Raw genomic sequence first — 22,638 nt, forward strand, 5'->3', positions numbered from 1 at the left:
TGATCTTGTATTTATGAACCATTTGGAATTCCTTGCAGAGGGCCTTACACATACACCTTCTGCAATTGCTGCCAATGTGGTGGTCGAGCATTTAGTTACTTTTTAGTGATGAATGATGTAACGACACTCTGAGTTGTTTTGTTAATTTTACCTGTTTTCTGCATTTTAATCCCCTCCGTAGCTTTTATTTGAGATTTATGACTTGCGGGGATGAGTAACATGATTTCCGAGGTGGTAGTATTGAAGGGTGCTGGAAGTGTATCATCAAAGATAGTGAAGGGATATTCAACCGCGTTACTTCAGATGATACAACTCATTGATGACATGTATTAAAATACTCTAACATAGTCTTGTGAACATTCCCCATTCGATTGTTAGTTTGAACTCTATTTCAGTGTGGTTAATACTACAGTCTCTCGTAGCACCCCGGTACACTGGCAAACTTCTGCACAACTTAGAGTTTGTGCTGAAGTTCGAGTAGGAATAAGAATCTAGTTTATGGTCATTTACAATGTCCTGTGATCTTCCTGAATGAGTTATTCAAGTACGTAAAGGACCTGCTAATAATAGGGGTGCGGGGGAAGAAAGTCCTTTTATCCATTCAAGGTCTTTCTCCGTTGGCAGATCCGAGTAGAAACTCAAATCAAGAACTTGCAGATTTGAGAGGTATCCATGAAAAGAAGATACTGAACCAGAAGAAGATGCACCAGAAAGATTGAGAGACCTCAATTCTTTAAGGCGACCGATGAATTCAGGTACTTTGACTCCACCAAAATTGTTTGATACTCGAGTCTAAGTATCTCAACTTTTTCAGCTCAAGTAAAGATGGATTAATCTCAACAACCAATTCGTTGTTCGTTGAAAATTGGTTTCTGAGATCAAGCATTACGATGTTTCCTGTCTTGTTGTCACAGCTTAAGCCAAGCCATTGACAGCAATTTTCGTGATCAATCCAAGAAGATTACAGTACTTTGATTCTTGTTGTCTTTCAAGAAGATTACAGTAATTTGATTCTTGTTGTCTTAAACTAAAGATACGTAGAATGTATTAAAATGTACTTTAATCTTGTTGTCTTAAACATGTCATGTGGAAAGTTGAAATTCAACAATTATGGAAAAGAAAATGAACGAGATATTCTTTTTGAAATAGAAAGTCAGACAAACAAATTGAAATAAAGGAAGTAGCAGATATAAGAATAGAATTAGTCCAGGTACGTGCACTCTGATGCAGACTAAAAGGTTATTAAACAAAAAGAAAATTGTTGAAGTAAGAGTTTTTGACTTTGACAACAAAGAATTTGGAAGTTCATTCACCTAGAAAAAGTCTCATTCTAAGTATGAGGTAAAAGAAATCTTAATGAATCTTAGTAATAACATCAGCATTCGACTCTGATCATAACACACGTTTCTATCACCTTTGTCAACTCATTTTCTAGTTTACCAAAGATTCCTGGGATTATAAATAATACATTTGTGTTTCTTCCTTAAATCATTGGCACTAATTAAGGAGAAATACTCAGATTTGCTTGATTAACTACTAGTAATTAATATCTAATGTTTCTTCCGTTCTAATTTATGTGAGGGTGTTTGACTAGATGCGAAGTTTACGAATGAAAGTACGACTTATGAAATTTGTGGTCTAAAACAAACCGTAGATATTTGTGTGATTTCAAATTGCCTCATTAAGGTAAAAATGAGAAGTTTAAAGTTACATCATTACCAAATATATCAGTCTAAGAATTCATATCTAATGTTTTCTCCATATCCATTTATGTGATGGTATTTGACTAGACATGAAACTTAAGAGTGGAGGTTAAAGTTTTGAAACTTAAAACAGATGATAGATATTGTATGGCTTTATATCATCTCATTAAGGTATGGGATCCCCTCCGGTAAGGGATCCTCCGGTATTGCTCAATGCATATCCAGTAAACGTGCCATTCGTCTGGATATGCATTGAGCGGTATTGGACGATCCCTTACCGGAGGGAATCCCATCATCCTCCTCAATGCTTATTTGTTGTTGTAAGTGTGGGGGTTATTGTTCCACTGAATGCAAGCTGTGGGAACAGCCTCGCCCAGAAATGCTGCGTACAAAGTAGTAATATGCTCTTTACTGAAACTAAAGCATAACATATAACAGAATGACAGAGACAAACTCATATAGTTCCATTTATTGAATACCTTGTAAAGTTGACAAGCATTTTTCATCTTCTTCTTCTCAAGTGTTTCTTTCTTTTACTCATTAAACATCCTAACCATTTCTGTAGAAAACTCCAAAACCATTCATGGAACTCCAAAATGCATGTCTCAATTAATCTGAAATAAGCAATTCTCCAGCTTTTCTTGAAGATCAAAGTGCCGAAAAATACCCAGAATCCAACTAAGTATCCGAGACCAGCAAAAGCAAAGAACCATATTTTCTCAAGTTTATCTTCGTCATCTGTTTCTCCGTCATCATCCATTCCACCGTCAGATATTGTAGTCCCCCCATTAGAACACTGTTGTAAAGGAGGACCACAGAGTGCATCATTCCCTTGGAAAATTGTTGGATCATCTTTGGTTTGGAACTCAGTACTAGTGGGAATTCTTCCTGACAAATTGTTATAAGACAAGTTCAAGTGTGTCAAGAAGTCTAAAGTAGTTAAGCTTGGTGGTATAGGACCTGAGAGTTGATTTTTGGAAAGATCTAAGGTTTCAATCCATCCCAGGTTTCCAATATCCGTTGGTATGGTTCCCGTCAAATGGTTCCCGGACAAGTTCAAGGTTCCAAGCTTGGATAAGCTTGTTATCTCTACCGGGATTTCTCCAGATAAACTGTTGCTCGAAAGGTCGATACTGTTCACTAGGTAAAGGATAGTATCATAATAAAGTATTCTTCCTTTCGCCTCCAGTTTCAGTTTCCCTTGATATTGGCTAGCTTCCGCAGAAGTTAGCTCATCCTTGAAGCCTTCCAAATTTCCAACACAGGACGGGATAGAACCAGATAAGTTGTTTTCTGAAAGGTCCAGTATGTGAAGACCTGAAAGGCTACAGACTTTTAAAGGAATGGGGCCGGAAAACCTATTGTTTCTTACACTAAGAATTAACAGTGATCTCATCGTTTCCCCTAACCAAGATGGGATTAGCCCTGACAATTGATTATTACTAAGATCAATGCTAATCATTCTCATGCAATTTCTCAAACTCGAAGGCATTTCTCCAGAGAGATTGTTGCCTGAGAGTCTTAAGAACCTCAGATAAGCAAGAGAGCCTAGTGAGCCTGGAATTTGGCCGGATAGGCGGTTCTCTGACATATCTAACAAATAAAGATATGGAAGCTTACCCCAGAAATCAGGTATTTGTCCAATGAGTTGGTTATTATCTAGGGCTAAAGTAGTCAACTGATTCATATCACCCATGCACAAGGGAATTGCTCCATTTAGATTGTTGTGGGAGATGTCCAAGTCTGTTAGATTGGGAAGTGCTTCACAAATGTTTACAGGAATAGGTCCTGAAAACAAGTTATCCCTCAGATACAATGATGTAATGTTAGAAGACCATAGTGGAAGAGGTACCTCAAAGCGATTGGAGCTTAAATCCACATTGGCTAGAAAGTTGAACTGAAATTTGTCTGGAACATTCCCTGACAAGTTGTAAGCCATGTCTAGATTATCAAGCTTCAAATCCAAATCTTCAAACCAATCTGGTACGGCATCTGAAATCCCAGCGGTATTGAATATTAGGCTGGTGAGCTCATTCTGATCCTTCAGCCAATGTGGGAATTCGGGGCCTAATTGGCAGGACTGAATGGTCAAGAATGTCAGCTTGAATGAAGGAGTCCAATTCCGGCTGATGTTGAATGTCAAGGTAATATTTTTACCAAGTGTCATGCCAACTGAAAATTCTTGTAAGTTAGAAAGATTCAGTAGATGGGTTTCTGTGACAATACCTTCCCACATATTATCAGAGATGTCCAACGAGACCAACGATGTGAGCTGCCCAATATTCGGGGTGAGGTTCCCACTCATTTTGTTGGATGTGAGGTAGAATGTCTCCAATGATGATAAGCCCCCTATACTTTCAGGGATTGTGCCTGTGAGTGAGTTGAATCTCAGCTGAAGAATTTTTAGCTTCTTCAACTGGCCTAATGTAGCCGGAAGATTGCCACTCAGTTCATTGAAATTCAAATCCAATGCCTCCAAGCTGTTGCTTTGGCATTCAGATAAGGCATCGACAAAATCAGTAATGTCTCCGCTGATGCTGTTGTAAGAGAGGATCAAAGTCTTCAAATTGCATAGTCTCCCCAAGCTTTTCTTCAGTGGACCTTTAATACCATAATTAGACGATACATCAAGATATTCAAGGGAACTGAGCTTTGCAAACTCATCAGGCAGTTCAGTAACGATATTGTTGGAGTTTAAGTCAAGATGCACAAGGTTACTGAGTTCGAACATCCATTCAGGGAAAGTACTCGAGTTGAAAGCATTGTTGGAAAGATCGAGTACCAAAAGAGAAGACAGTCTAAGGGAAGGAAAAGAAGACGGAAGCTTTAGAAGTTGACACTGAGGCAAACGCAACTCGAGGAGAGAACGACTATGATTGTTGATTGTGTGAAGCCAAGAATCAGCAACTTTGCTAAGATCAGAACCTCCCAAATTCAAATGTTCAAGAAAAGAAAGTCCTCTTAGCCATTCAAGATCATTCTCAGGTGGCTTTTCGGAGTAGAAACTCAAATCAAGAACTTGCAAATTCGATAGGTTTCCAAGAAAAGAAGATACTGAACCAGAAAAAGATGCACCAGAAAGATTGAGATACCTCAACTCTTTAAGGCGACCGATGAATTCAGGTACTTTGACTCCTCCAAAATTGTTCATACTCAAGTCTAAGTATCTCAACTTTTTCAACTCAAGTAAAGATGGATTAATCTCACCTCCCAATCCATTGTTTCTTGATAACTGGTTTCTGAGATCAAGCTTTACGACGCTTCCTGTCTTGTTGTCACAGGTTACACCATGCCATTGACAGCAATTTTCTTGATCAATCCAAGAAGATAGCCTGCCTGAAGAATCTGTGAGATTTTCTTTAAGTTTTAGTAGTGCTTTCTTCTCATTTTCAATGCAAGTCCCCACATTAGAGGTGCCAGCAGAGGAAACAAAGTGATACCCTATGCAAGTGAAACAGAAAAGTTGAGTAAACAATATGAGAAGGATAAGTTGAAACGATTTGCTCTCCATGTTTGCTTGTTGTGATTGAGCTAGGAAGGACAATAAATCTTGTCATTTATAGGCATAGAAGTACATTGGTGAATAGAGTTACCGGTATCTGCGCTGGTGGAGACACTCGTTCTGTGCTTAAACATGTTACGTGGACAGTTGAAATGAAAGAGTTGCTAAAAAAGAAAAGAAACATTCTTTTTGAAATGGACTAAAAAGAAAAGTAAGACAAACAAGTTGAAACGCCTGAGAAGGGAGTAGCAGGTATAACATGCAGAGCTAGTCGAGGTACATGCAAACTGGCGCGAATGACGGGGTTATCAAAAAAAAAAAAAAGGTGAAGTGGGAAATATTTAAGCTAGTCAAGTGATGTATTAGAGTTTTTGACTTTGACAATAATAAATTTGGAAGTTCATTCAACTAGAAATAGTCTCATTCTTTGTATGAGGATTATATCTTTATGATTATAATACAAATCTTAATGAATAACGATTTCTACCACTAAAGCAAACCTCACTCGTTATTTCAATTGAATACTATCTTTTGTGTACGAGTATGACTCTGAAGCATACCTCACTCATTATTTTTTTATTGAACATAGCATAACATATTTCATGTACGACTCTGAATGTAATATGCTCTATCGCTAAAGTAGATTTCACTCGTTAGTTGTTATTGAATATAAGATATTTCGTGTACGAAGTAAATCATATAAGTTAATATGAATATTATAGGGATATTGTTGGCTGCCATACAAAAAGAATTGATGCAACAATTTTACTAATTGCAAGTTGCAATTTTGTCGACTCATTTTCTAGTTTGCCAAGGTTCCTGGGATTATAAATAATACATTTTGGTTTCTTGCTTAAATCATTCACATAATTATTGAGAAAAAGTCAGCTTCTAAGCAATAAGTTATGTGATTACTTGGCAATCCATTACTAGTAACTTTATCATAAATATGTTAATCATTAAAAATTAACATGAAATCCTAGTAATTGTTGTGATAGGAGTGATACTACTATGGTAGAGCAAACTTGTGTAAAGTTGAACAAGTAGACGCATGCGTCTTATGTGGCGTCCTACGTGGCCAGTTTGTTCTACACGGCATTGTACGTATATTATGCCACATAGAACACGTGTGTCTACTTGATCAACTTTATACAAGTTTAAGTGTCTACTTGTCCACATCCAAAATTGGAGGTCATAGACGTGAGTTGAGGCCTAGTTAAAGGGGATGTTTGAATATTATGTCCAAAATCTTGGGGTACAAAATTACCTGATACTTGTGTTTATAGAAGATAATAGTATAATCCATAGAATTGGTCCAGATACACGTAAACTGACGCAAACGTCATGGTTATCAAAGTAAAATAAAAGAGATGGATGAAGTAGGACATATTTAAGTTAATTGATGCATTCAAACTTGTTTTTGACAACAAAGAATTTGAAAGTTCAAAGAGTTTCATCAATTCTAATTCTAAGTACGAGAGAGTTTGAAATAGAGTTAATACATAAAAATGTCCCTAAATTTGACACCAAATTATAACTTTGACCTTAAACTTTGACAGTACACAAATATGACCTTTAACTATTCAAAACTGCACAAACATGACCTCCAACCCTACGTGGCAAAACGCGTGTTCAACACACAAAACTGGACACGTCCAACTTAAAATTTAAGGGCATAATACATAAATATGACCTTAAACTTTGGCAGTGCACAAATATGACCTTTAACTATTCAAAACTGCACAAATATGACCTTTAAATGACTTTTCACTATTATTTTTTTATTATTTTTGGCTCAAAGATGAAAATGACATCTAATTTCTTTTGTCATTGCGGAAAAAAAAACAATATTGAAGATTTATTAATTAGGTGAGTCAGACTCATACGAAAAAAATCACGCAGGTATGTATATATATTATAAAGCAGAGGTTGAATTTAAGTTACGTAATATATCTAAATATAATTTATTTAAATATTAAATTAAAGATGAAACTATACTAATAATAAAAAATTTATAGTTTTAATAAAACGTTATTAAATTAACGTTATTAAGAATAATAGTAGTTGTATATTAAATTAACGTTATCAAATTAACGTTATTACAATGTTACTAAATTAACCTTATTAAAATGTTATTAAATTAATGCAGGGGTGGACCTACGTGGTTGCCATGGGGTTCACCCGAACCACCTCGGTAAAAAAATTAACGTTAATAGTAGTACTATACTACTACTACTACTACTACTACAACAACAACAACAACAACAACAACAACAACAACAACAATAATAATAATAAAAACGACGCCTTTTTAACACAAAAAGCAAAACTTTGACAATGCACAAATATGACCTTTAACTATTCAAAATTGCACAAATATGACCTCCCTCCAAGTCAACCCTTTTAACGATGTGACACCGTGTGATTGGATTACCTTTCCACGTAGGCGCGAGTGAAACTCACGCATGGGGTTGCAAAATCGGAGGTCATATTTGTTCAGGTTTCGAATAGTTAAAGGTCCTATTTGTGCACTATCAAAGTTTAAGGTCAAAGTTATAATTTGGTGTCAAGTTTAGGGTCATTTTTATGTATTAACTCAATAACATTATAAACTTAGCGTCATGATTATTCTTATTTTTTTTAATTACCTTGTTGTTTGGGCCAGCTTGTGTGCACTCGATGAAATCCACGGGATACTTGTCACCTTCCACCAGCAATAGTACCAGGTAACTCTATCCACCAAGGCTAGAACAGATGGAAAGAAATCACCTAATATTTGTCTTTATTGAAAATTAAACCTTAGACCTCATGGTGCTCAACAAACTTCATCATGATTGTAAAAGAAATCTTAGCGAATTATAGTGATAACATCAACATATTGCTCTGATCGTAACGTGCTTTACCCTTACTTTGAGGAGGTGAAGGAGTTGTATCGGAAAGATTCTCGGCTCAAGCAACAAACATCAAAATAGCTAATAGAACAATACAAAATAAAAAATAACATAGAAAATAATAAGAAAAACATAACATAGCATAATACCAAAGAGGAGCAACAACAACCATAACCAACTAAAGTAATAACTGAAGCACAATATAAGTCAAATCTGTGTTACATAAAAAGAAACTTTTCATCCTTACATAACGATGAATTCAACAATAAGGATGATGCTTTCCGATCTACGGTCCCTCGAAGCCAAGGGTAACAATCAATACTTACCATGGGAACATCTTTTATCACTGGAACATTAATGTTGCAATCTAGTTTCTTGTTTAACTTGTGAAAACTTGAGCCTCACCTTCCCACAATTAAATTTCATATATAAAGATTGATAACTACCCTTTACCTCCACTTGTGAAATTTCCAAATCCACTTGTGTTATTTTCCTTAGTGAGAGCATAAACATCATCGCCATCCACTATCTTGTCAGGAAAATCACCAAAAGTCACTTGTATCGACGAACGCTTCCTTTTCTGTTGACAATAAAGGCCTAACGTATTCAACCAGATAATATTTTCTTTGTAAGAAATCGAAGCCTCCATGTTTTTACATTCAACTTCATCATTAAGGGCACGATTTTCAACCACAAAATCGATAGTCAAGTTTTGAGCGAGATGAATAAGGCCATGGTGAAAAACTAATATTAGAAGGTGCGATTGCTTCTAATATTAAGTAGAGTAATTACAATATATATATATATAGGATGATGTGGAGGCATGTAAGGGGGTGGTTGTGGTGGTGGAAGAAATTTGGACTAATTTTGAGAATATAATAAAGTAATTAGATATTGTACATATTATTATTTATAACTTTTAAATGGAAAAGATGGAAGGATAATAGAATAAAAATTTAAATTGTAAACAATATAATAAAGAAACATAAAACTTTCTTGCAATTATGTAATTATTTTTGTTCATATATATTTAGTTAGAGGCACGGGAGGAGGAAGGAGGAAGTGTTAGGATGGGGAGAAAATGGGTGGTGTAAAGGCGTGTGAGCGGGACGTGGGTGTGGAGTAGATTTTTTTTTTTTTTTTTGAGAAATAGAAGGATAGTTAGATTTTTATTTTTTTAAAGATAATTTGATAAAATATGCTCGGACAAAATATTTCTATATAAAATAATTTAAAATAATATTTTAATATTATTTGTATATCGTGTGGGTACGTATACTAGTATATATATATATATATACATATATATATATATATATATATATATTAGTTTAGGTGTACGCGTCTTGTGTGTGTACCTCACTTTAATGAGTTCAAACATTACACTAAATAAGATATTTGTTTAAATAATAAAGATGAATACAATTATTAAATTTAATATCTTTTGAATATGTAAAGATGGAGAATTTATTTATTAAACCTAATCTTTACCAAAAATATTTTTAAAATTCGATCGACCTTCATCTACCATCTATAAATTGTAACAAACAATATAATGATAGAGACATCAAAATAATACAATTAAATCTAATCTTTACATACAAAAATTTTCTCAAAGTCATCTAACGCTCATCTACCACCTGTAAACAATAACAAAATAATATGATAATAGAGATATGAAAATAATACAACTAAACCTAACCTTTATATAAAAAAATTCATCAAAGCCGATCAACATTTATCTATCACCTGCAAACTATCACAAAATAACAAACTAATTGAGATATTACGATAATACAATAAAACCCAACCTTTACCTAAAAAAAATAAAATTCAAAGCCAATCCATATTCATCTAGCATATTTAAATTAAAATAAAACAATAAGATAATAAAGATATCAAAACAATACAATTAAGCCTAACCTTTACACAAGAAATTCTTTAAAACCAATTGATATTCATCTACGACCCGTAAACTATAAAAAAAAAATATAATAGTGATCACAAAACTTTGATTTTGATCCAACTAATTCTTTTCTGAGCGAAAATTTGACCCTGAAGAATGATTTTGAATGAAAATAAAGAAGATATATATATATACACACATGTTGAATTCTATTATGTTGACAAAAACAGTGAATAAGTTGAGGGTTAGAAAATCAAGCATCCACCAATCTAGACATGCAATCAAATCAAGTTAGATGAGTATCAATCATATAACTAAGATAAAATATTACAGCAAAAGAGAGTCGAGATGAAAATCTCAAAATTACAATGTTTTTTATAGAAGTGAAGGAATCAGAAATTAAAAGGAACACTTGTTAATATTTAAGTAAGATTTTTATATTTCATATATTTTAGAATATTTTTTTAATTTTGTTTTGGAAAAGTCACGTTGAATACAAATATACATTTTATTTTTTTGGAAGAAGTCACAAAAATAAAAAAGTACCAATATTTTTTTAGGAAAAGTAAACTAGCTCTTTCTTTTTGAAAAATTGACGTAAACAAAAACAAAAATAATAAGAACCCTTTATTTGGGAAACAGTCTCGCGCACAAGAAAATACCCAATAAAAATATTACCGTAAACTGAGGAATTCAACTATAATACAAAAACTTTCTCTAGTTATTTTTTAATATATTTATCATAATCATTATTTTTAAAAATTTTCTTTTTAAAAGTTTAGTAGAAAGGAAAATATTAATTAGTCGGAGTCCCATATATTTTAGGAGTCCCATATATTTTAGGAAGTCTAGTTAATATAATAAAAAATAATTAAATAATAAATTAAAAAATAGTGAAAAAACAGTTTTGTCTAAAGAAGAGTCTTTTAATGAAAAGGCAAAAAGTTCAAATCACTTTTTTAAAGGTCTTCACACTTTTAATATTACTAGTCAAGTGTACGTGTTTTGCACGCATGTCAAGTTAATTGATAATAAAGCTATAAAATAGAAATTATAATAGTAAAAATTATACTACATAAATATAATATCAAATTACTTTCGCATAAATCAGTAGCAAAGTGTTTAGCTATATGTACATTTTCATATCATGTATATAAATGAGCATTTTTTAATCAGTTAACTCAAAAATCAAACTATTAATGACCCAAATCGATAAGAAATACCTTATTGATTTGGTTATCGATTTAGCATGTTTAGAAATAAAAAACTAACAAATTGAACTGATAATACATAAAATCAAACTATAAACCAATCGATGAGCACCCCTAACTAGGGCTGGGCATATTTTGGTTTAAATCGAAAAAATCGAAAAACTGAACCGAAATTTAATTTTGGTTTGTTTTTTTAGTTTTTTGGATTGGTTTCGGTTTCAAATTTTATAAATTTGGTTAAACGATGAAGTTTTTGGATTTACAAAAAAAGAATTCGGATAAATCAAAAAACCGAAATTATATAAATAATCTATTATAATATATATATATATATATAATTTAATATATATGTAAATATACTAAAAATATAATATAATCTCACATAGCATATAAATATATAAATTATAATCATTTAGTAACCCTAAATCCTAATATACTGCTTTGCTTTAGACCCTAACATTAACGTAAAGGCTGCAGCAGTGCTCAACCATCCTCACTTCGTCAATTTATTTGAAATTTCAATATCGCCAACGACAATCAATTGCTTCGTTCATTTGCTCAGTTCGTCACTGCTGTCGGCAGTCACTGCCGAGTGCGGCCACTGCCGTCACGTCAACGGCGATGACTCAGCGAGGTCGATATTTATGGTTATTTCATGCATGTTGAATTAATTATATTTGGGAATGAAAAATAGGTTTGAAAAAAAGATTATTTTTCTAGAAAAATCACCAATTTTAAATGCTCACTACTTTAATCTTTAAAACCAAAATAAAAATCCGAAATAACCGAACCGAATTTATAAAAACCAAACCAAACCGGAAAAGTTTTGGTTTGGTTATGGTTTTCATTTTCGTCAATCCGAAAATTGAAAAACCAAACCGATATTCAACAATCAAATCGAACAAACCAAATGCGCACCCCTACCCCTAACCATTATCATAGAAGGCTTTGTATTCAGAATTCAAGACAAATTTATATGTAGTTCAAATAGAAAATTAAAAACAAAAGAATAAAGACTTCAAAACCAATGGAGCTCGAAGTGCTCTAGTACGTTTAACTTAATATATATTCTATTATCTTAATAAATTGCATAAAAACTATGAAATATCTTTGAAAGGAGTAAAATTTTTGGGAACAAAAAGAGAATCACCATTCTCGTAATATAAATGTTAGTTTTTAGGCAAGATGAACATTTACTTTATTTGGCGGCAACTGTCTTGTCTAATTTTATAGTAGAAGAAGTGACGGATTTTCTATGTTAAAGTTTGATCAAAATATTATTTAAATAGAATTGTAATTTTTTTTTAATATATAAGGTGAAATTTTAATTGATTTAGATGTCCAAAACTTTCCCCTTAAATAAATATTTAAATATGATAGATTTTTGTTTTTATTTCATAAATTATTTTTAGTATTAAAATCATATGCATTCCAAATATAAACTCACATATTTTTATCTCATCTTTTTTTACTTTTTTTTTTTCAAGACGTCTATGGTTTGATTTTTTAGTTCAACTTTATATGTTTTCTTTTATTTAAATAAAATGGCTTCATGGCTTTTTTTCCTTTTTTAAAAAATAACATATATATGATTCCTAAAAGTTAGGAAAAGTCCCAGTTGCATTACAATATGAATTTTATCAACTTAAGAATCCTATATTTTTAGAATTAATTTGCATTTACCCTATAATTTTCTCTTATAATATATTTTAAAACCCCTTAATGTTTAAGTTAATTTTTTTCTTATCATATATTTTAGTACTCCTTAATTTTAAAAATATCTAACGCTAATTGTTCCTCGCATCAACCAATGGATCTTGTAGAAGTGCTTCTACCATCTAAAATGTTGTCAAGTACTTTATCCAGATTGCAATTTTCTTCTTTCCAACTCATGCCATCTAAAATGTTGTTTCATCGAGATTGCAATGGATCTTGATAGATATTTGACTGCACAGGCAAAATGTAGCGGCTGAAGACCTCGATAGAGTTGTCGTAATTCTTATAATAATGATATGCTAAATCTCATTATTTATTTATCATAAAATAATTGCATATAAATAAAAATTTAAAAAAGAATTCATCTAACGAAGAAGGCTAGAAAATTCTAAAAAATTCAAAACAAAAATAAGAAGAATAAGAAGAAATGTAGAAGTAGAAAAATTAGACTTATTTTTCTAATAAAATATGATCAAATAACTATTTAAATAGAATTATAGACATTTTTTTTTGTTTTATGTAAGGTAAAATTGTTATTAATTTAGAATTGTCAAATATTATGATTTCTTATGTAAATAAATTTTTCTTTTTTCTTTCCATGCATACGTTTTGTTAAAAAAATATATTATGGTTCCTAAAATTTTTCTCCTGTTATAAATGTATTTACATTATAGTGAATGTCTAGCAAGATCTACTTTGATATCTATTAGTATTTGAAGCATCTGTTTTTTACTTAGACTAGGAGTAAATTTCCCCTATAATAATAGAGGGGTTTTGCTCATTGTATTGACAATCTTATGATCGCTCTTCCCTCAAGAGAAGAAATAAGAATCTATTCTCTCTACTCTTCTTTTTATTCTTTATATTTTTATAACACGTTATCAGCACGAGACTCTGCCAAACAAGGTGAGTTTATAAATTTGAAGGATTTCAAGGTTAGTAATTCTTTATATTATCTTTCTTTTGCTACTATTAATATAATTATTATTGCATTTGAGGAAAAAATAATTGGTTTGGAACCATTTATAGTTTAGATTTATTCCCCAAGAACAATACTATCAAAAGTGATGATAATATGTTGGGTTCAAGTCCCATCAATTTTTGCCTAAGACGTCTTTATATGGATAATACGTTGAGATTGGATCTCAATGCATGTATTGATGATATTGTGATGACTAAGGCAGAACAATGGGTATTTGATGAAAAGTCATGAAATTCGACCCATTGAATATGCTCCATTCCATGAAGTGAATGTGATAGCAATATATTATAAGTCTGAAATATGACAACCTACTTCATTCTTGAGGTGTATGTGGTAGCAGTGCATAATATGTCTGAAAGAAGACAAGTGATTGAATGCACAAATATACGTGTGGAGGGACAATATGATAATGATCATCAAAAGTGATGATATTTTCACATGCTTATATGATTATAAGATATGCTAGAGAAAAAAAAAATTCTCTACATCATATGTATGCCTCGATTTGCTATATTCCATTCCTGGGGAATGAGAAACTCATTAATGCAAACGTGCACTTGATTGTGATTGTATCACAACTCACCTCTGAAAGAGGTTGAATAATTTTGAAATCTACTTCTGAAGTAGTAAATCTAAAATTTATTCATGTAATAGTAAATCTGAAATTTATTCATGTAATAGTAAATCTGAAATTTACTAAAGAAAAAGTACATGTCATCGTAAATTTGGAGTTTACTAGAATAAAAGAGTTCATAAATTGATATGAACGATTGTGACATCTCAAAGATGAGCATGTATTGAAGAACTAGAATATTCTTCAAGAATTGTTTATGTCGTTTGTTCTCATGATAAGTTGGTTGGACCAACTAATATTGGGATTGGATCCCTTCAAATTTGAAAATTATAAAAGGTGACTAAGGGCCCATTCATCTATCATGTGATATGTTGAAAATATGCATCAATAAGATGATCACATGTACATTCATTGTCAACCTGTAGTTTGACATTCATAAAGTTGCTTGCTCAATAAAATTGAGTTAAGAACATAATTTTCAGATTATGCAATCAAGAAAGTTATCTTGATGATGATGGTTTGGCATTGAATGCCTTCGATAAATAGCTAAATCATTATTAATGAGAACAAAACTTCATTTATTGGTCTAAAATATGATATATTGCAATATCATTTGTATGCATTGGACCAATAAATTATGATTATTTCTTCCCTCTCAATTGGTTCAAGGTCGAAAACCAATTATTTCATCTAATAATTTTGATGTGCGGTATACGATTAATGAATATACCATAATGCACAAAGATGGATTCCTCAAAGAAGTAGAGGATGTATGTTAGTTTTCCTAACATAAGGGGGAGATTATAAGCGCTATGAAATATGTTAGGAATTATCACTAGATCCTCATCCAAAAGATAATTCAAGTCAAATGCCAAAAACATCTCATATTAAGTGCAAGTGATCTTATTTTGTGTTCCTAAAGGACAAAGTCTATGCATGCATGAAGCGTGATAGACTAATAAGCTTCAAATGAAATAGTCCTTGAAAAATAAGGAGCAAATAATCATAATAAGAAGGCAATGAGCTCTTGAAGAGCCTATGACATAACACTTCATGAAACCTTATGAGAGGTTCATGTACCTGAAAATAATGAAGTGATGAGATCTCAAAATGTTATGTCGCATTGTGAACCGATACTAAATAATATATCATCAATATATTTACACAATATTGTGAAAGATTACGAGGATCTTAATTCTACGTTAATTTAAGCATGCTAACGAAGAAATATTTATCAAGTGACATAGAAGGATGCATCTTGGTAAGTATTAAACTTATTTGATTTGCAGTCTATATATTTGAAGATGTCACTCATGAAATGTTGAATATTGTCACTTGACAAAACTTATGTGAAAAATTTTTAAGGATTCAAAATGCTTGAAGCATATAAAAGTTTCTGGGAAACTTATTTATAATCCTTATATTGTATAAGCTTATTGCTTAAACATCATTGGAACTCTTGGAGAGTTTTCAAAGCAATCGATTATTTGCTGAAATTCGAAATATATCAAATTGGATTGGTTATGAAGTACCATATCTTAGAGCAATTGATGGACTCAGGTACCTTGCAAATAATACAAGGCCTATAGCCTTTTCAGTCAATTTGTTAGCAAGGTATATTTCTGCTCCTACTATGAGACATTAAAATGGGATAAAACACATGAGCTTGTTTTATTCTAAAGATTGCAGTCTCGATCTTATTGGTCATGCTGATGTTGGGTACTTATCTGACCCGCATAAAGCTCGGTCTCAAATATGCTATGTGTTCATATGTGGTGGTACTGCCATATCTTGGAGATATACAAAGCAGCCTATCGCAGCCACTTCATCGAATCATGCTGAGATAATAGCTATTCATGAAGCAAGTAGAGAATGTGTATGGTTGAGGTCCATGATACATCTCATTCGAGAAAAATGTAGTGTGAAATATGACAATCTACCCACAATTTTATTCAGAGATAATTCAGCATACATAGCACATCTTAAAGGAAGATTCGTAAATGGAGATAGAACGAAGCACATTTTGTCAAAACTTTTCTACATACATGAGCTACAAAAGAATGATGATATTAACGTGCAACATATTTGTTCAACTAACAATGTGACTGATTTATTCACCAAATCTTCTCTAATTGCAACTTTCAAGAAGATGCTGCACAAGATCGAGATACAAAGGTCAAGGATGTTCTCATTAAGAGGAGTTAATACGCGCTGTACTCTTTTTACCTTACGAGGTTTTGTCCCACTGGGTTTTCCTTGTAAGGTTTTTAATGAGGCAGCCGAAATACGTATTATTAGAGATGTGTACTCTTTTTCCTTCATTGGATTTTTTTTCTACTGGATTTTTTCTAGTAAGGTTTTAACGAGGCACATTATCTACCAATTAGACATTCAAGGGGGAGTGTTATAAATGTATTTACATTATAGTGAATGTCTATCAAGATCTACTTTGATATCTATTAGAATTTGAAGCATCTGCCTTTTACTCAAACTAGGAGTAAATTTCCCCTATAAATAGAGGGGTTTTGTTCATTGTATTGACAATCTAATGTTCTCTCATCCCTCAAGAGAAGAAATAAGAATCTATTCTCTCTACTCTTCTTTTTATCTTTTATAGCTTTATAACATCTCCTATAAAACTTGCATAGGAATCTTTTTGTTCATGCGTATTTTTTAACTATAAATTTTGGTCCTTAATTTTGTTTTCCTTTCCATCAATAGTTCTTTCCCTAAAAAATTGTATAGGACTCTTAATAAAAAATTTCACATTACATTTAGTGCCTTTTAGAATTGAAATTTTTTCATGTTTTTTTCTCTGTATTCTAAATATTTGAATAATAATTTAATGATAATTATTTGAAAAATAAAAGTAAAAAGATGATTTTGTCTATTATCGGATGTTTTAATGAAGGGCAAAAAATGCAAATCATTTTTCGAAGGAAAATTAAAATTACCTCTAAAAAAGCTGTTTGATCATATTTTGTATGTGACGGTAATTGTTAGAGCTTGCACCCAAAAAAAGGACAACCATTAAAATCTATTAATAACATAATGATGATATACTAAATCTCATAATTTATTTACAATAAAAATAATTGTCTATAAGCAAAAACTTATAAGAGAATTCATATAACGAAGAAGGCTAGAAAACCCTAAAGAATCAAAGAAGAAAAAATTAATTAATCATCAATCAAAATCAAAACAAAAATAAGAAGAATAAGAAGAAATGTAGAAGTAGAAGAATTACGCTTATTTTTCAAGTAAAAATTGATCAAATAACTATTTAAATAGAATTATAGATTTTTTTTTATTTTATATAAGGTAAAATTCTAATTGATTTAGAATTGTCAAATATTATGATTTCTTACCTAAATAAGATATATTTTTTCCTTTCCATGTATATGTTTTTATTTTTAAATCTATATTTTGGTTCCTAAAATTTTCCCTTAAAAAATTTGCCTAGGAATTTTTTTTTTCCATGCGTATTTTTTAACTATAAATTTGGTTCTCTAAATTTTTTCTTTTCCATCAATAGTTCTGTATTCCTTTTAGAATTGGAATTGTTCGTCATTTTTTTTTCTCCGTATTCTAAATATTTAAATAATAATTTAACAATAATTATTTAAAAATAAAAGTGAAAAGACGATTTTATCTATTATGGAGTATTTTAATGAATGACAAAAAGTTCAAGTTACTTTTCTAAGGGTCTTCCCACCTTATATATATATATATAGGACTAAAATCAATTAGCTATGGAATCATGATTAACAAGAATTAACATCAAATTTTATTTCAGAGGGAGTGGGGTTATCCCTATCTGGGATATTATCATTATCTTGAACTATATTTGTTTTAGGATTGATTTTAATTTTTTCAATATTTTTAAATAGAGTATGCAAAGATGCAACACGACTTCTAGCTGGACCATATACTGGTTCAACTGGAGAGATATGATGCATAGCATGTAACATTCTTGGTATAGAAAAGGAATTTCGATTATAAACGGTAGAATTATTGTCAAATTGGAGACAAATTCGGCTGTCTGTATTTTGAGTTACATGAGCTAACTCTGAGTTTGTCACATCCTCCGCAAGTTGTTTTGGAGAAATGACTGAATTTAAAATCTAAGTTTTTGGGAAATTAATCTCAACCCATCTAATAGGTCTTCTTGTAGTGACCTTGGATTTTGCGAAATTGGTTTTGATAAGCATAGTATAATTAGAAGCATCTTCGATTAATTTATATCAAGAATTTAAAGTAGATGATAAACGATAATAAATACGATAAGACAAACATATAAGTTCAGATCCAGGCACATAATTATAGTCATGAATTTTCACATTTAAAGTTAAAGCATCAAGAATATTTATATCAGTCAAAGATAGTTGTAAATTTGGCTGAGTGTTAAAATATACATGCCCATATGCAAGAGTGGATTCTATAGATCCCATCAGAGATTGTCTAAAATTTAAATTTCTAGCATCATGTAATGCAGCTAGAAATGTCTCTGGAAAACCTTTCAAGGTTAGCAGTTTAAAAACAATTTGCACTAAACCAATATGCATAAAATTATAATGATTTTTAAACATATCAATATCTTTTTTATTCAGTAATTTTATGGTTTGTTCGTCAGCATTCAAAACAATAGATTGTTCATTGGTTTTTATTATCTGCTTATATTTAAATCTATCAAGAAAGCCATAATCATAAATGGTTTTTATATCTACTTGTGGAATAGTCTTATTTATTTAATAAGTTCATATTTTGAGGTAAATCTACCTCTTCTAGTTTAGTACTTTTCGTACTAACTTCTCCCATATCCATTTATATAAAACTTCATATCTATGTCATAGACTTCAGATCTACTACATAATTACTATGAAAGTTTCCAGGCTCTGATACCATTAAGTAGGATCTTGTCAGGCGCGGGTAAGCCACAACACCTGCCAGACTAGCTTTAAAATATCGGATTAAGCCAAAGTCGGAATACCGAACCAAAGCCCCAACCAAAATATAAAAGAATTTTCGAATAGCTTAACGATTGTATGAAAGAATTAATCCTTTTACCCGAACAAGGGGCTTGTCAGATATTTAATATACTTATGTTGAACCCATGTGTCTAGAAGTTCTGACTGTGTAAAAAGTTGCCCTTTTCTTCATATTTTACGGGCTAAAGAGGCACAACTTGCTAGACGTAGTCACAAAGACAAGGCCAACATAAGCCATATTAAACTCGACTGTACCACCATTTCGAAATCAAGTCAAGAAACTATAGAAAAATTCCTTCATATTTTGATAGAGTCTGGATCTTTCATAGTTACTAAGTACGAGAAGTTAGATCTCTAGCATAGATATGAAAGGTTTTTAGCCGGATATAATCACGGCAGGAAGGGAAGAAGAAGTATTAGAAGTACGTCAGGAGAAAATAAATAAATACCTTAATAGGGGCCGGATGCAAGGCCGGAATAGTAAATGTCGGCTAGCTGCCTTCTTTTATTAGAGCCTTGAAATTTTTTACAAGAGGGGAAGAGAGAAGGGAGAGCAAACTTAGAGAGAGAGTGAAAGAAAGAATTTTTTTTAACTTATGCCTCCCTAACAGATGAGGCGTCTATATATATAGAAATAAAAAGCATCTTGCACAGTACTGGTGGGTCCCTGTGCATAGTATTTTTATTATTTAAGGGTCCCATATATGAGTCCTATACATAGAAGACGAGCATAGTAAACCTATCATATCTTGTCTTTTCCTTTGTTTTTTAGTTGATAGAGTAAGACCTCAGCTTTTTCAATTTCTTTATCATTAAGAATATTTTCAGGAGGAAGTGGCTGGGATTCTTGAATATCTTCAGATTCAGTTGCTTCTTCACTTGTAAGAATCTTCATGGAAGTATCCGAACATTGTTCCACAGTTTTCATCAAATATTTTCGAACTTCTTTTAAGTATTTTTTAATTATTTCTAATTTGTCTCCGTTATGTACATAGATTCTTCTAGAATTATAACTTAGGTTTTTATCTTCCACAATTTTCTTTTGTGGAGCAGCGGTGTATCCAACAATATTTTTATTAATGGATTCGAGCTATTCTCGTCCATGCGGGAGCTTAGTGAGGGGGTCCTTTCTTGTTAGGTTTTCTCAAAAATTGGTGTAGAATACCCTACAAAGTCCGGATATTTATTCTTTCGTGTATCCGAATTCGACACTCCATTTATGTATCCATGGAATGGAGAATTCTATAAAGATATATATTTGATCGATTTTATCTAGATTACAAACATGATCTGAATGATATAACTCTATTAGAAATGGCGACACTTTAATCCATTCTTTGTACAAATACAAATATTCTACTGGCAGAAGTTTTACCGTAGGGCCATGATACGACCACCATTGAATAAACCAATTGAAAATTGGGTCTTCAAAAACTTTAGAACAAACCTTTAGAAACTAAGTATGTTTATGTTTAATATTGTTATAATATAAGGTTTGGGTAAAGGTTTTTATATAGTCCCAATAAGTGAAGGCAATTTTTGATCCTTTCATTGTCATGCATTTTTCTGTCATGGAAGTGGTTCCCCAATCTTCTATTGATATCAGTTTTTTATTGACCATCTTGGAGTATCCATAAACATCTGAAATTGTTTCACCCATTTGATGGTGTTCTATTTCAATACTTCCAGTAGCCACTAGTATTGATTCATAAAAGGCTCTTGTCTTATAAGATTCTCCTGCAAAGTAGAGGTTAGTTAATAAATGCTTTTGGAGGAGTTTCCATGGATCATTTTGTTTACATATTTGAGAATTTTCTACGAGAATTATTATCTCTCGATTTTCAAGTTTTTCATAATTTTGCCTATCGGCAGTATTTTCTTTGGCAACTGCAGCAAACGAATCGGTTTGCTTGGCAGATATAAAAGATTGTAGTTGCTCAAATAAAGGACGATCCTCTGGAATTTCGGCCAAATGGATTGAAGTGCTCATATGCAAAGTTTTTGAAGATGATTCTGCAATTTGTGGAATTCTTGCATTAATCAGACTCATATTTCCCCTTTGCAATACTGAAAAATTGGATTATGAAGAAGCATATGATGATGAAGGGGAGTTTCTTCCCCTGAAAGAGGAGTATCTTCCTCCTTGGCTTCTGCCGCCTTTTCCTCGACCACTGGCTATTTGCCAGGGTGGATATGTGCCCATGCTGCATGAAGTAGATTAGAATTTATCAAATGATGAGTCAATATCATACCAATTGATTTCATCTCGTATATTTTCAAAATTAGGAAGAAATAAATCTTTTTCTATCATATTATGAATAAGTTTTACTAATATGAAAAAATGAATATCTTTATTTAGAGGAATGCATTTTATAATAGTAATTATGATTTTTTCAGAAAGAAAATATATGTAATAATTTATTTAATTATTTAAGTATTTCCTAGATAGGAAATCAGGTAAAGAATTTCCACTACCTTTCTTGTATTGTATTTTGAAATCAAAAGGGGCTAGCTGGGCTTACCATCTTACAAATATCAATTTAGAGGCATCATGTTTAAAATCTTTGTCGAACATATACTTAACAGATTGAGCATCTGTTCGAACTATAAATTTTTGATTATATAAATCATCTTGGAATTTTAAAACACATTTAACAATAGTTAACATTTCATGGGCCACAGTGACATTTTTTTATGACTTTCAGACCATTTTTCAGAATGAAATCTAACCAAACTTTCAACATTATTATGGGGATTAACTTGTTTAAGTATTCCTCCATAACCAATATTTGAAGCATCAGTGTCAACTATTTTAAACCAAGTTGGATTAGCTAAGGTTAAACAAGGCAGAGTTGCAACACGTTTTTTGATTAATCTTACCAGATCGGTATGGACTTGAGTCCAAGGTCTTTTATGATCCTTTTTTAATCTATCATATAAAGGATCTAAATCTCTAGATAAACTCTGATAAAAGGGAGAAATATAGTTAAGACTTTCTAGAAATCACTGCAATTGAGTTTTATCAATAATAATATAAGAGAATTTTTCAGCAAAGTTCAAAGTTCGTTGTATAGTCTCAATTGTTCCTTTACAAATTTTATGTCCTAAATATCGAACATTTGTTTGGAACAAACACATTTTTGGTTTAGAAATAACCAAACCATT

General features: G+C 31.7%; 1 protein-coding gene across 1 annotated transcript; it reads right to left on the minus strand.

Moving 5' to 3' along the window:
• Nucleotides 1-2,011: 2,011 nt before the first annotated feature.
• Nucleotides 2,012-8,745, minus strand: LOC107849504 (receptor-like protein EIX2). The gene is made up of 5 exons (XM_047401481.1): nt 8,550-8,745; nt 7,854-7,909; nt 5,297-5,369; nt 2,258-5,144; nt 2,012-2,120 (listed from the first exon to the last, which is right to left on the minus strand). Exons 1-5 carry the CDS (start codon nt 8,743-8,745, stop codon nt 2,012-2,014), a joined length of 3,321 nt encoding a protein of 1,106 aa, XP_047257437.1.
• Between the last annotated feature and the right edge of the window lie 13,893 nt (nt 8,746-22,638).

Source organism: Capsicum annuum, chromosome 12 (assembly GCF_002878395.1).
Source record: "Capsicum annuum cultivar UCD-10X-F1 chromosome 12, UCD10Xv1.1, whole genome shotgun sequence".
NCBI classification, from domain to species: Eukaryota; Viridiplantae; Streptophyta; class Magnoliopsida; order Solanales; family Solanaceae; genus Capsicum; species Capsicum annuum.

What these genes read in the sequence shown, in the direction of transcription:
- LOC107849504 (XM_047401481.1), bottom strand. Translation starts at nt 8,745, where the DNA reads ATGGAGGCTTCGATTTCTTACAAAGAAAATATTATCTGGTTGAATACG. An exon ending in TGGAAATTTCACAAGTGGAG is followed by an intron (nt 7,910 to 8,549) that starts GTAAAGGGTAGT and finishes TGCTGGTGGAAG; the next exon opens with GTGACAAGTATCCCGTGGAT. An exon ending in TGGAGTTTTCTACAGAAATG is followed by an intron (nt 2,121 to 2,257) that starts GTTAGGATGTTT and finishes GTTATGCTTTAG; the next exon opens with TTTCAGTAAAGAGCATATTA.